The sequence below is a fragment of the Ruditapes philippinarum genome, unplaced genomic scaffold (genome assembly GCF_026571515.1).
Source record: "Ruditapes philippinarum isolate M1 unplaced genomic scaffold, ASM2657151v2 ctg6119_1_1_1_1, whole genome shotgun sequence".
Taxonomy (NCBI): Eukaryota; Metazoa; Mollusca; class Bivalvia; order Venerida; family Veneridae; genus Ruditapes; species Ruditapes philippinarum.
The window spans coordinates 32,888-49,027 of NW_026856892.1; the positions used below are offsets into that span (position 1 = coordinate 32,888).

The following is a 16,140-nucleotide window of genomic DNA, read 5'->3' on the forward strand; positions in this document are numbered from 1 at the left end:
ATATCTACCTGCAAAGTTTCATGTTGATATCTCTTATTATTCGTAAGCTAGCTGGATAGCTTCTTCACATGAAAGGATCCAAAGTCCCTGTCGGGATTCGAACCCACAGCGGTGAGGGGCGAGTGGTTTGAAGTCAACGAAATAAGACATATTCGACATTAACGTCAACATAAGAATTTACATCAAATATCCGTACTATATATGTTTCCACAAAAAGCATTTGAAATGCGAAAAGGAAAACAAAAACTTTTCAAAATAATCAGCATACACGACCCTGAATAAATTACTTCGCCTTCTTAAACTAAGTGGTTAAAAATCGTCATTTTAATTTTCTAACGAAGGTTTTAATACAAATTAGATCGATTATCATGCGTCAAGGTCAATTTTTCAATCAAATGATCATGCTAATGTTCATGCTAATGAAATTTTGTCACGAGACCACTTTTATCCTTTTTTGTATGTTTTACGAACTGTGAATAATTTGACATATTACGCCATTACAAAGTCCAATTCATTCTTGTTTAAACTCAAATATAGACTGTTCTACATATTTCTTTTCTATATTTACTCTGGAATCTCGTCGTTGTATTTATTATACCTGACAACGTAATTCTATATTAGGTACGAAAGAAAGCTGCAACAAATGATTACTAATGTGTCAGAAATATTGGCAATATTGTCAGAAATGTTATCCAGTTATACGGTTACCCAGGATGAATTCCGAGATGATTATTGATATTCGGCGAGGTGTTCCAAATGAAAGATATCTTAAAATTTTCGAATTTAACCTTTTGATTCCGAAAGGAAATGATCATGATTATCCCCAAGAGAATTCCTCTTTGATAATTAATCCGGTCAATTATATAAAACCTATTAACTTAACTTTAAAATAATCAATCGTGTCTCGCTCGCTCATGTACCAAAATCTAATACTGTTTGAATTATTATTGTATCAGTTTTATATAAAGAATATGTGTTTGTTTTGAGTTAATATGCTTTGTTTCATACTGACAAATGAGGGGATTGCAATGTTTCCACGAGTCAGTAAAGGGAGTGGAAATGTAATTAATGATGACGTCGAGCGTTTTAAACGGCGACGTAAACGCTACAAAACAAATATACATGTCCATGTAATTTAACTACATATCTTATGAATGTGGCCAGTTAAAAGGTGACTTTATCACTTTCTACGTGTCCATATTTTATCACAAAAATAGACTACATATGTACCACTAAAATCGTCCTAGAAATATACGGAGTCAATGTTTAACATGTTCGTTTAATATAGGTCTTTACAGTGCGTGTTAAATCCTACATGACAGAACTTAAAACAGGAAAAAATAATTTGATTTAATATTTACAGGATGGTTTCTGGTGACGACTGAGTTTTCCCATGCGACCAGTGCAGACCACGATTACATATCACATTCGTGACGTCTGATCATGGTTTGCACTGTTCGCTATTCATTCAATTTGTACATATTTTGAAAATTTCCTTGAAATTTAGATATGTTCTAATATATAAAATAAGAACAATGAAATTAACTAAAAATAACAGAACCAAGTATCTCATTTTACTTCACTTAATTTTCAAACTATATGCGTCGGAAACAATGCACTCGAATGTCTGTTTGGGCAGGTTTTGATTCACTACAAGGAAAAGATCATAAGGCGGCTTTCCAGGAACTGGTTGGGAAAGATTTAGGGTACTCTCTGAGCATTATCTCATTCGAGATCGAGCACCTGTATAGAACGGCCTACCATTCGGTTTCTACATAAAAGAATCTATAGTCCCTGGCGGGATTCGAGCTTACAGCGGTGCGGGGTAAGTGATTCGACGTTCGTGACCTTTACATTTCGGCCATGGAGACCCCATCTCGAAGTACTGCTAAAATAAATCAAACAACATCAAGGTGAAGAGGAAATTAAGACATATTTCACCCAGATAATTCTGATTTTTTAGGAGTGTCTCAGTAGAATAACGTTGACACGACTTGACTCTGCTTTGTTTGTTTTCACAGATTCCCTTTTTAAAATATCGGCTGAACATTTAACCTGTAAATAAAATCTTGTATTGAGACTGGAGTTTGTAATCGATATGTCAAATTATTCAACAGCAGTATGTTGACAATGCTTTTAATACAAGTGGGACTCATACGTCCTTTAAACATGACAATACAATATGAACAAATACTGATCGGGGTATTTGAATAATGCATATGATGTTGCTGTGAGAAGAAATGCATGATGAAATAATAATAATAATATTGTACATAGATAAAGAATACAATGAGAGTATAGCTTACGTAACATTCGTAATTGATCTAGAAGAGAATAAATGCTAGATCAATAGAAATAAATCGCGCTTGTGATATATCACCTTAAAGAGAGCGATCAAAAACTGTCGCATTCCATATATAGCGTTAAGACAGTAAACATATCAATTTTCTCTATATCAAAAAAATATTCGCGAAGTGCACATAAGTGCTTCTGGAGTTTATATTATTTAAAGAATTGAATCAAGTAATTAGTGGAAATACGACTTAAATCGGAAAGTTAGCACTTGTGCAAAGAATGCCGTCAGAAAAGAGTTGGATACATTTACAAATGATTTTTCAATTACTTTAAGCTAATATTTCATTTGCGACTTAAGATATGTTTGTTCAAATCGAAGATTAAACATATAATTTCCGCTCGGACAAATGTGGCTCTGTGTTCTTATCAGTTCAATAAGTCGACCATCTCACGACCGTCGCTTTTTTAAAATCATAATTCAAAAATTGTAAATTTGTGTCCCAGGTTACATCAACAATTTTGAAATGGCAGATTTGTTTTTTCCGATTACATAGGACCATTACGGTTTTCACAGCATCACTTTTGGCGTTTTATTTGACGTGACGTCATCATTTAAACATTGTTTTACACGTCAGTTTATGTCAACGTTTGGTGAAATTTCCGTTAATCTGAAGAAACTTTTCACAAATACGAGTGCAGAGTAATTAGAAAATGGAGGCGAGAATAGAAACCGGTAAGTTTATGTTGTTTTTTTTATGTTTATGCATTATTGTCTGTATTTTTTCGTTAGTTAATTCGTGAGACTAAATTATTAGTTAAGCTAAATATAAAATAATATTTTATTGTAGCTTTATAAAACATGTAAAATATAAATAATACAAAACAAATGTACTGTACATATATAAGTATAATGCCAATGGGTTGGGCTACAAGTTATTAACATTAACTAGTCGATTTTCTTTATTATTTTCTTATGGAATAAATTTAAATATATGTTAAATGCATTAAACATGAACAATAAAGTGTGTAAGAAATTCCTTTTATGTAATTTACACTTCAAAAATATAAAGAGTACCTGGTATTCAATAATTGTAACTATACGTGTATTACTTTCATTTTGCCTTGAAAATTTAGAAGCAAAAGAAACACATATTCATGTTATAAACTGCTAATTACTTTCAGGTATCCGGTCAAAAGCAGTAGGACGGTATAAGCTATTTAGTGCAATATTTTTTGGTCAGGGATTTCTGCTTCTATTTTTCTCATCATATACCGGAACGAATATTCATGGAGACGGGAACGGAACCTTTCCTTACTACGTGCCCTCAATCATCATCAGTATTACGGTGAGTTATGTTTTAGAGTTTATGCTGATTCCGTCCATTTCTTTGTATTCAGACTTAATAAGGGGAGTGGTGGCCTAATGTTTAAGGTGTCTACCTCTCAACCCAGGGATCATTTGTTTAAGCCCTACTTGTGTCACGGCCATGTTTCTTCATATGACACAAGTACTGGTTGGTTTCCAGGCAGCGGACTCAAAATTGATTTATATAAGTTGCAAGAACTTCTTTCGCAATTGAGCTGAAATAAATATGTTTAAACAAACTATTCCTTATACTGTAAAGGAAAGAACAAGTATCAAATAGATTTGATACATGAAGTCTTTTTGAGGTTTACTAGTATTCTCCTGTGTACTTTTTTAAATAGTACACAGCATGTTTAACGGAGCGGCATTAAAACTTTAAGACTTTTGCCGCCAAAGGTAACAGCATAAACATAAATATTTATACATTTAATAAAGTGTTACAGTATGGGATTTTCTCTCTTCTCGACCAGCTTAATCAATGTTATCATAATATATTTATCTATTTATCTTACTTACCTACTTTATTTTGCCTTTCCTTGCAATACCTTACATTAATTTACTTTAAAACTTTACTACTATATGAACTTAATTTCACTTTACTTTTACTTTAACTGTTACTCTGTTACTTTTCTTTTGCTACAACTGTTAAATTAACTGTTACTTTAATCTATTTCTTTAACTGTTACTTCTATTCCTCCACCTTACTTTACTTTTATCTTTACTTTATCTTTACTTTAACTTTTATTCTAACTGTTACTTTACTCTCGTTTTAACTGTAACATAAAGTGTTACTTTAAAGTGTTTCTTTAACTGTTACTTTTATTCCTCCACTTTTCTTGTCTTTATTTAACATGACATTACAAAACTTCACTTTGCTTATTTTACTTGTATATTTACATTTTACTTTACCGTTACCAAACCTTGCCTAACCTAACCTACCTTACCTTACCATACATTACCTTACCTTACCATACCTTAGTTTACCTTACCATACCTTACCTCACATTACTTTCCTTACATACCTACCTTACCATACCTTACCTTACCCTATTTTAACTTACTTGATCTTACTTTATCTTAGATTACGTTACTCAAATTACAAGTATTTAACTTATATGTATTTAGGTAAAGTTTTAATAGTTCAAGTTCAAGTTCGAGTGTGTATAAATTTGTTAAAGATATTCTAATCTAAGTCAATTATGGAGATTATATTGACAAATCATCTGTATAAACATAGGAACAAGTTAAACTTTAGTGTACTTACAATATAAGATGTTGAGGATACTACGTCGATCTCTGTCAAATGACCAAAGAATGTGTTTTTAAGAAGCCGATTTCATACAGATAAAATCATAAGTAATAGTGTATTATACATGTATACTCGTACTAATAAGTGAAATATTGACAATTATTTAATTTTACCCATGAAATATGGTGCTGTATCAGTCAAATATATTTCATATTTTTTAAAAAATAAATATGAAATATAAATATGAAAGTGGGCGGAGTCAAAACTCATATTTATTTTAAGGGACTTTTTTCGCCGTTTTGTTTGAAAAATCTGATAAATACTAAACAACTTTTTCTTGAATATTGTTTTGAAAACTATCTAGCATGATAGAAAATGGTCTAACTAAGAAAATTAATCCGAACACCAATATCTTTAATTCAGTAATTAACGCTGTACAGACGTTTAAAGAGTTGTTTACATGACTCACAATGTAGCGCCAAACAGCGCGTGCTTACGCATAAATTACTGCGCTCTGTACAATTGCAGTTGGTAGCAAGCAAGGGGATTCGTTACCATTCTCTTTGATAATGAAATTAAATAAAAAGGTCATTTTTTCGTTTTTTGTGAAATATGGTATATATTTTCACTCAACATCATAAAATGCAACATATTTTCACTCGCCGTACCGGCTCGTGAAAATATGTGGCATTTTATCATGTTTCGTGAAAATATATTCCATATTTCACGCAAACGAAAAAATATCCTTTTATTATTTAATTTTACCCATGAAATATGGTGCTGTATCAGTCAAATATATTTCATATTTTTAAAAAATAAATATGAGTTATAAATATGAAAGTGGGCGGAGTCAAAACTCATATTTATTTCAAGGGACTTCTTTCGCCATTTTGTTTGAAAAATCTGATAAATACAAAACAACTTTTTCTTGAATATTGTTTTGAAAACTATCTAGAATGATAGAAAATGGTCTAACTAAGAAAATTAATCCGAACACCAATATCTTTAATTCAGTAATTAACGCTGTACAGACGTTTAAAGAGTTGTTTACATGACGTCACAATGTAGCGCCAAACAGCGCGTGCTTACGCATAAATTACTGCGCGCTGTACAATTGCAGTTGGTAGCAAGCAAGGGGATTCGTTACCATTTCTTTGATAATGAAATTAAATAAAAAGGTTATTTTTTCGTTTTTCGTGAAATATGGTATATATTTTCACTCAACATCATAAAATGCAACATATTTTCACTCGCCGTACCGGCTCGTGAAAATATGTGGCATTTTATCATGTTTCGTGAAAATATATTCCATATTTCACGCAAACGAAAAAATATCCTTTTATTATTTAATTTTACCCATGAAATATGGTGCTGTATCAGTCAAATATATTTCATATTTTTAAAAAATAAATATGAGTTATAAATATGAAAGTGGGCGGAGTCAAAACTCATATTTATTTCAAGGGACTTCTTTCGCCATTTTGTTTGAAAAATCTGATAAATACAAAACAACTTTTTCTTGAATATTGTTTTGAAAACTATCTAGAATGATAGAAAATGGTCTAACTAAGAAAATTAATCCGAACACCAATATCTTTAATTCAGTAGTTAACGCTGTACAGACGTTTAAAGAATTGTTTACATGACGTCACAATGTAGCGCCAAACAGCGCGTGCTTACGCATAAATTACTGCGCGCTGTACAATTGCAGTTGGTAGCAAGCAAGGGGTTTCGTTACCATTTTCTTTGATAATAAAATTAAATAAAAAGGTTATTTTTTAGCTTTTCGTGAAATATGGTATATATTTTCACTCAACATGATAAAATGCTACATATTTTCACTCGCCGTCCCGGCTCGTGAAAATATGTGGCATTTTATCATGTTTCGTGAAAATATATTTCATATTTCACTCAAACGAAAAAATATCCTCTTAATATTGATTAAGGAAAATGCGTATTTGCATTTTCCGTATTTTCACTGTAGGCCTATAGATTTATTTTTCACTGCAGTGAAACATATTTTTCGTATATTCACTGATGTCTTACCGGACTGCTTTCTTCTAAATTCAGATAATATACAAAATTAAAGGGGAAGCTTTTCGAACTGTAAGGTCCGCCACTCATGAAATATTAATTTTCAAACCACTCGTTGAAAATAAATCCCGTATCTATAAAAAAAAACTTGAAAAGTATCTATATAATTAATATCTAGTTACACGAACTTAAATATCTATAAAAAAAAATAGTCTGTCCCATTAAAAATGGAAATGAATATTTGCCTGGTATGAATTAACAAAACGACGTTGAATTAAAATTAAAACTGTTTTGTAATCTAAAAAAAAAGTCACCCTCGAGATTTTTCAGGATTTTTCTCTTAACCCATTACGCGATATACACGCCTTTTAACGCCTTTTTCAATCCCCCTCCCCTTTTTGTTGTCTCAAATGGTGAGAAAATGCCTTATTTAGGCCCCCAACACTTGTTTTTGTTTGAGAAATGTTGTTAAAAAAGTGAGCACTTTTTCGGCGCGGCCCCTCATCTAAAAGATGCCCCCTTCTGTTTGGGGGGTTTGAAAGGGGGCGGTAGTCCCCCTCATCGCCAAGAAAATTTTGGACTTGTGAGAGGCTAAAAATGACCCCAGATCGATTATATGGTAACGTGTAACCAACGCTGAAAAGCATTTGACTCTATCTTAATCCATTGAGAAGTTGCAGCACTTTGAAATCAATTTTGATCGAAAAAAATCAACGCAAAATAGTGATTTTTGGCAATTTTGAGATGTCCCCTCGTTGCCATGGTAACAGAAAATTTTAGCCTGAGCATGTTGTTGCAAAGGCAATTGTCCAGTCAACATTTGTGCCAAGTTTGATTAGTATTGGAGCAGTTTTTATAGTTTTATAGCAATTTGAACTTGTAACGGGAGACTTTTCAATAAAAACAGCCATTTTTCAAAAAATGCTCATGAAGTAATGTGTTATGTGTATACTATTCTTGTAAAAGCAAAGTTTCATTTCTCTACGGCAAATCTCTGTTGTTTATTTTCAATAGCCATTGCCGAGAAGATGAACGGGAGAAAGCACGTGTCATGTTTCTAAAATGTTCATGATGTTCTCGGGGGTCGTTTCATGATTATTTTACAAAGCTGGATCTATAACATGCAACAGTTTAGTTGCAATGCATGATGGAAAACTTTTAAAAAATAAGAACATCGAGTCATATGGAGTAGATCTAGAAATTGCGCTTACTTTTAAGTTTTTATAGTAGAATCAAGTATGAATATTACTGACTTTATGGAAACAGGGCTGGGAATCAAAACTGCGTCGTATCCTACAAAATGTAAACAAACGCCGCCATCTTGGAGCGAAAAATGTATGTTTTTGTATATAACTCTTTTTGTTGGAAATGACTGAAAACCAGATATATGTATTAACACGCTACACTTTTTTCCGCTTCGTTCCGTATATGTTGCTTGCACAAGTATTTTGTAAAACAAAAGTTATAGCGAACTTGCAACTCAAAGCGGGGCAGAATTTTTATGAAAATGTGTGGATACGACGCAGTTCATATTGCTTTATCTATCGTTTTTTCCTTCAAATCAATTATATACTCGTTTTCAGAGTTCACCATAAACTTCAAAACATAATTTTGCATCATTTACTAAACTTTCATTAAAAAGAGATGTTTATTTTCCAAGAAAATAATGATTTTTACGAAATGATACGACGCAGTTGAAAATAAAATATGATACGACGCAGTTGTATTTTCATTGCAGGCTGCATATTGGTTAAACTATTTAAATTATGTGCTAGGTATGCTAATAACGTCCAACAACATTTCTTGTTTACAACTTAAGACAAAAGCAGAGGTCACTCATTGGTTCCATAAAAATGGAAATGTAATACAATTCTATTAAGGCTGCATTTTTCGGTCGCATTTTAGTACCACAAATTCCGAAAAGCTGTATCAAATGCAATATACAATATACAACGTGTTCCAGTGTTGCCTTAGCATGCTTCTAAAATTGTTCCCGTGAGTTCGAAATGGGAGTGATTACTATTTTTGATACAAAATTCAATATTCCAGTGTAACCTCTCCTGGACCCTGTATTAATCAGGAATGTTTAAAAAAAAATAAAAAAAAATTTTTGAAAAGGTCTCTCGCTATCGAGAGAGAGCTATGCGCAAATTGCATGCCTACCTTTGTTACTTGTAATTAGCAATAATTTTCGTCAATTCCGTTATTACTTATGTCTTTTACGTGCCGATTTTATTGTATTCATGTTCTTAATAATCGGTGAGAACAGATGAGCTTTATTATTTGAAATTGAACATTAAATTTTTTAAATTATTTTATACTTGGTTAAGCTACAATATATTTTTGCAAGTAGGTTATGCGTTCCGTTTAGTCATTTTATGTTCAGCGCCGCGGAAATTTACCGCTGATTTTGTCGTATTGCATTTCTTTATCGCCGATGAGGAAAGGTCTACGGAATGTATTTTCTATATTTGCACTTAAGTATCATTCTTCTCCAATAAAAAACTTTAAATTTTCAAAATCGAGTTACATAATGATACAACTACAAATTATTTTGTAAAGAAGGTGTCCGTTTTGCAAAGGTATTTTACGCTTTGCACCGATAAATTTGACACAGACATGATCTTTCAACAGTATTGAAGAAGTTTTCACAATATTGAACAGAAAATTTAGGTCAGATTATCGCATCGAATTTTCAACAGACTAGAGACATGGCATCTCAACATACCTTCATACTAAAGTGTGATTTTTATTTGATAATGAATTGCCTGAAAACTTAAACAAAAGTTTTCAGAAAATGACTTCACAGAGGATTACCCCCTGTTAACATTGAAAATTTCTCTGCTAGTCTTACCGAAATAAGAAATTTAAATGTTATTCTCTTTATAATTAATTCAAATACTTATAATCTTAAAACTTCACGCCAGAAGTTAATAAAAAAGCTGCTTATTAGTACAGCTGACGTTAACAAATTTTGCTGAAAAAAAAAACACAAATCAGACAGGTGAGTCCGACGGAGGCCGAGCTGTTTATGTTTACTGAATTCAAATCAATTGAACTGAACTGCTATGAATTCGAAAAACCACCAGGGACTTTTTATTCTTTCGTGTGGAAAACCTATCACGCTAGTTTCAAAATGTCGATGGTTCTCTGCAGGTGCAACATTTTGCCTGAAATAATGCCCAAAAGCGCACCTGAGGTCCTCGCCCCTAGTAAAGCTAATGTGTGGAGTGAAAGTTTGAAAACAAACCACAAAAAAGCAGTCATTGCCCAGAGCATTCAGAACCACAGTTAACATAGAGCGTATCTAGCCAAAATGAATTCAAGTCAATAGATTTCTACATTTCTACATTTTTTTTTGCGAAAAAATTTCGGGATAATATTGAACATACAGGAAAATATAAGAAATTATTTCAGATATTATGATGAATTAGGTAACATGTTCATGTTTAACTGAAAAGTAGCTTCTGCAATGTAAACTTTCAAATTAAATGTTATACTAGTATTGGACATGACACAATGTATTCTAAATAATCAAAAGCAACAGAACATCGCTATACACCGCAAATGATCTTCTTTTTCTTATCTAGCGCAAGTGATTATTCCATAAAATATAAATATATTGCCAAAATTATCCCTGTTGAAAAGACTGCCAAAAGTACAACTGCGTCGTATCATATTTTATTTTCAACTGTGTCGTATCATTCCGTAAAAATCATTATTTTCTTAGAAAATAAACATATCTTTTTAATGAAAGTTTAGTAAATGATGCAAAATTATGTTTTGAAGTTTATGGTGAACTCTGAAAACGAGTATATAATTGATTTGAAGGAAAAAACGATAAAGCAATATGAACTGCGTCGTATCCACACATTTTCATAAAACTTCTGCCCCGCTTTGAGTTGCAAGTTCGCTATAACTTTTGTTTTACAAAATACTTGTGCAAGCAACATATACGGAACGAAGCGGAAAAAAGTGTAGCGTGTTAATACATATATCTGGTTTTCAGTCATTTCCAACAAAAAGAGTTATAAACAAAAACATACGTTTTTCGTTCCAAGATGGCGGCGTTTGTTTACATTTTGTAGGATACGACGCAGTTTTGATTCCCAGCCCTGGGAAAAAAATGAAAAACATGCCTAGAGATATTGACGTCAGGGTTAACATGACATTAATTTAAATGATTTTACTATTATATTTAATAAAAAATGAAATATTCAAATTTGGTGGGACAGACTATAATGCTATCATAAAACATTAATACACTTGTTACTATATATAGTAACAAAATCGCCTTTGATTTCAACTGATTATGAGTGTCACGTGACCTATTATGAGTTTACGGCACGGGGCCGAGAACTAGTTATCAGCCCACCGAACATGTACACGTGCACAAACTGAAACAATGACGTCACATTTTACGTCATCAAACAGTTAACTGTAAAAGTGAAAGTAGGTTTTACATGAACCGCTTGATTTTTTATGAGAGCTGAAGCGTATTTTGTACAGACATAGTTTTATTACTATTGAAATTTAAAGAAATAATACGACAAATTTATTCCGAAAAAAAAAGAAAATAAAATATGATAAAAAAGATCAACAAGGAAAGGCGGCGTTCAATGAACGCAACCCCCACTTAATTGCTTCTAGATTCTACAGTAGACTAGTGTACTTTAAACATACAAAAAGTATACAGCTCTGTAGAAGTTACTGTTCTGTACAGTAGAAATTAATGCAGTCAGGATTTTCAAGGAAAGAAATTTCAAAGTATTTTCTTTTTAGAAAAATGCTACAAAATCTATTAGATCTACCAAGTGTATTAAAGACATTAATACACGTCATAGTTGTGCCAGAAGGTGATAATCGGCCCTGAAATGAATAATGCCCTCGGGCTGAAGCCCTCGGGGCCATTATTCATTTTGCGGGCCGATTATCACCTTCCGGCCCTACTCTGCCGTGTATTAATCTCTTAGTAACCAAATCTATAAGATATTTTCCAAGGCCAAATTAAAGATTAACTCTGTGAACAAAAATATCGACTTTATAAATCAACAAAAAACATCTGACATTTAAAGTCTTTTAGATTCGCATGCGTAGTAATTGGTTAATGACACATTACAATTAGATTAGTGAAAGGATCTTGTCTACAACACTTTTCCATTAGTCACATTTCATACTTGATCGATTTCAATCAACATAACAATTTTATTGCATTCTGATCACTTTCAAGTTATTCTTCTTCTCTAATTAATAATCAAACGCACTCGGAAACAATCATCGGTAAAATTAATCCACACGCAGTGATCTCCCCTTCTTTCTTCAGTGCAGTTTCCGTCTTTTAATATTCGTTTGGTTTCTTTCATTTACGAAAAAGTTTATTAAACCTATCTGATAATATGATAATACCTTACCAGCCATGCTTTCTAAGAGAGGTAATGCCTGGTTTAATTTCAAATTGCAAATTCAAACTATAATGTAAATAATGTATAATACAAGAATATAAACAAATGTCCCATAAATGAAGAAGATTGCAACAATTTTTTTAAATGAGCACCAATCCCAGATACTCCGACTAAAAGTAAAAGTTCTTAATAATTGTTCGGACAAATCTAAAAATCTTCAGCAGCGTTGTTTTGCAACTGAAACACACTTGAATGTCTATATGTCGAACTCTCGTCGGATTAAAGTTTTCCAATCACGCCTTATTTAGAAAAAAAGTCAGCCAAAACTCTACAGCCATAACAATACCAAAAGAAGAGTGTAACGCCTTGCTAGAAAAAAAAATCAAGGAAAGTTATACCTTACAACAAAACAGCCATAACTTACCAAGCTAAACTGTTGCTCCTTGAAACCCCTCACTAACGCAACAGCTATAAAAACTTTTATTACCCTTCCAGATTTTTTCCGCCTTTTTGATTGGATATTGATCACCCGAAAGAAATTGATATAACCGAGCCAGACGGGTAATATACACACTAAATTTCCCCGTTTGGTACCCAACGTTGTAAACAACATGCGCTGAGGGGATGCGCGTACGGTTCGATATTACGCGGTGTAAATTCCGATTTAAAAGCACTTTTTAACTGTCAAATGATAAATATTTACCAAAGAAGAGTAATGATACATATAACCATCAGTATCGAAAACAAATATGACCTTGTGAAAGCTTGATATTAATTACAAAAAAGTGCGTTCAATAGACTACTCCTTTTCTCTTGTTTACTTTCGTAAGGTACGGGAAAAATACGTCATGTATTTATGTGACGTCATGTTATGACGAAGAGGTATCCTAAAGGGAATCTTATTTCGACGTTTCATTTGAAACAGCAATAATTATTTAAAAAATCGTCTAAACTCGGCAGGGGAAGGGTAATAAAATTATTATTTTGGTTTTGGAGTGATATATATGGATATATTACCTGTCAAGATAAAATATCACCCTCGCCTCACGACTCGGGTGATATAAACTCTTAACAGGTAATATATCCACATATATCACTTCAAAACCAAAATAACATATACTACTAACAGTCTTAGGGTGATGTTCAAAGAGTGTATTGATGGTTTTATGCTTTTGCGTTTACTTGGTGGACAGTTCAAGACAGTGATGCTAGAATTCTAGCATCACTGTCTTGAACTGTCTACCAAGTAAACGCAAAAGCATAAAACATTTGTTAGCAGCAGTAACACGTAAAGAGTTTCCAAGCAAACAGAATATATCTACTTGTTTATAAAAATTAGTATAAAGTAATATTTTGGTATGATATAATAATATATTTAAATTTTCGGTTTCAGATATTCATCGTGTCAGGGGTTGGTGTAGCTATTTATGATCGGGGTCAGCATGAATGTGAGGCGGAACTGGTACCTCAAGTCAAGCCATTGGTGGGCAAACCTTTTGTTCTGCGTTCGATTTTTCTTTAGACACGTTTTATACTAAGTGTCATTAAGATGAAACATAATTCTGAAAAATTTATTCGATTACATTATGTTACATTTCTTTTATATTGAGAATAAATGTTGCTTTCTAAAATGCATTTCCATGCAGTCTGTTTAATTGCATTGACCGAAATGTTTAATATATACAAGAAGTATTTCTTTCGTATGACTCCCAATAATGAATTTCAGATGTCAGCATTAAAAAAATTACTCGCATTTTTGTTTTGCTATAATCAAAACAAAGTATTTTTTCAGTCAAAAGTAGTGTATTTTAACTTGAGTTGGAGCACGCATGTTTTAACTATTACATTTATTATTATTATTAAACTGCAAGTTTGTAACGCCGCCATTCACTACATAATCGGACGTTTATATAATTTATATATACATTGTAGTTTTATATACATGGCTGCTGTCAATTTATGAAAGAAATATATATATTTCTCTTTAAAGGGAAGTTTGCTGTATTATAAATTCGTTTTAAAGATTATTGACAGGTTTTATGGCAGTGTATAAAACGGTTGTTGGCTTATATTACCCGAGCCGCCAGGGCCATATAACCTATCACTAGTCTTTATAACGAATACATTGTATTATAAAATATATTCCCTTCCCTGTCACATAGTTTAAACTGCATAATTCTACAGCAATATATAGGTAGAGACGAAAATACCCTTTGAAAATAACGCATTACGGTATGCTTTATTCATAACATTTGGGATACAGAATGTTTTGTCCCAACGCGATTTTAGGAACAATCAATATCAAAATAAATGAAGTATTTAAAATGAGCGGCCGGGTATACAGAACCGCGCAAGACTGCAAAATGCGCAGGCTGGACAAGCGGTAAAGATATTCATGTTATAGACAAGTCGTGATGTCCAAGTTTATAAAATATAGACAGTACTTTTACATAAACAATTTAAAGTTTGCAGTATGTATTGTATTTATCCAGGGTAGGGAACTGATACTTGCTCATATAATATAAAAATTTCCATTTCAGGTGAGGTTGCATTTCATCGTATCAGTTATTGTGACAGTTGCATGTGTTATAGGAAGTATATTAACAATTGTGTTTGGACTTTGTCCATCTAACAAATGCTCTTATTCAATTAACTACACTTTCAATCAAGGAATGGCCGCTTTCCTTCTATGTTTACAACTTTTGAGCATGGCTACGACGGTATACAGTATATACATGTTTAATCATTATCGAAAACATTTTGTGGTTCCTCGAAAACAAGAACGATTTGCTATGCCTCATGGAGAATTTCAAAGTCACACGTCACAGCAGAACCAAGGTTGAATTTCAAAACGAGGTTTGGATTCGAACCAGTCTACAAGCGCATTCTTGCCATTGGTTGATTTAAACTTAGATATCACAAGCACCAATCAATTCAATTTATTTGAATAATGACTGGTTCACCTTTGACCAGCGTGTTACAGAGCATGACTAGAGAGATTTCAAAGAATTCGGAAGATGTTCTTAGAAGAGCAACTGTAATGGTCGTGACGATATCAAAAACATGGCCAAGGACAAGTGCGAATATTTGACACGGACTATATCATAAATTCGGAAAAGATATAATAAATCCAGAAAAATATAGCAATTATTGTTTGTGTATTATAAAACAAACTCCTGTGTGTATGACATTATTATGGGATGATAGTCGACAATCTTTTTAAACAAAAACAATATTTCTTATAAACCTTAAATTGTTAAACGGTTGTGTCCCCTGTTTATCTTGTATGCCATTTGTAATTATTGTCTAATCAAAACTGTTTTTGCTTGTTTTTGTTGTTATCAATATATAGTTTATTCATATACATACAAATGTCAATTTGTAGAAGTTATATCCTCTTGTTTGATATTTTATGGATCTAAGATGGTGTTTTAGCGTGGAAATGTAAGGACACTGCATTGAGCGATTATCTGTTGCGGACTAATTTTACAGAAAAAATTGATACCGAAAGATCCAAACTTGAACTCAACTTAACTCAACTCAACTTTATTTACGCAAATAAAGGCATTTCGGCCCAAAATACACATCAGTATAGATATAATATTATATACATGTATTGAATGTAGTTGCATAACATATAAAATTAGAATAAAATAAGTTAAGAGCTGGTACTTTTCAACAAGTGAAATACAAACAGAGATAGTTTATAAATTGTTTCTTCATTTTGTGTATTCATCAGCGAATAAAAATCGTTGATTTAGTACCATTTGAATACCAATTATAGAGATAATTAG

The 16,140-nt window shown here is 32.3% G+C and overlaps 1 protein-coding gene across 1 annotated transcript; it reads left to right on the forward strand.

Annotated features, from left to right (window-relative positions):
* Positions 1–2,412: 2,412 nt before the first annotated feature.
* On the forward strand, positions 2,413–15,752 carry LOC132748034 (uncharacterized). The gene is made up of 4 exons (XM_060737579.1): positions 2,413–3,028; positions 3,478–3,641; positions 13,740–13,829; positions 14,887–15,752. Exons 1-4 carry the CDS (start codon positions 3,007–3,009, stop codon positions 15,187–15,189), a joined length of 579 nt encoding a protein of 192 aa, XP_060593562.1. The 5' UTR covers positions 2,413–3,006; the 3' UTR covers positions 15,190–15,752.
* Positions 15,753–16,140: the final 388 nt, after the last annotated feature.

What these genes read in the sequence shown, in the direction of transcription:
- LOC132748034 (XM_060737579.1), top strand. Translation starts at nt 3,007, where the DNA reads ATGGAGGCGAGAATAGAAACCG. An exon ending in CAATCATCATCAGTATTACG is followed by an intron (nt 3,642 to 13,739) that starts GTGAGTTATGTT and finishes TTTCGGTTTCAG; the next exon opens with ATATTCATCGTGTCAGGGGT. An exon ending in TACCTCAAGTCAAGCCATTG is followed by an intron (nt 13,830 to 14,886) that starts GTGGGCAAACCT and finishes TTTCCATTTCAG; the next exon opens with GTGAGGTTGCATTTCATCGT.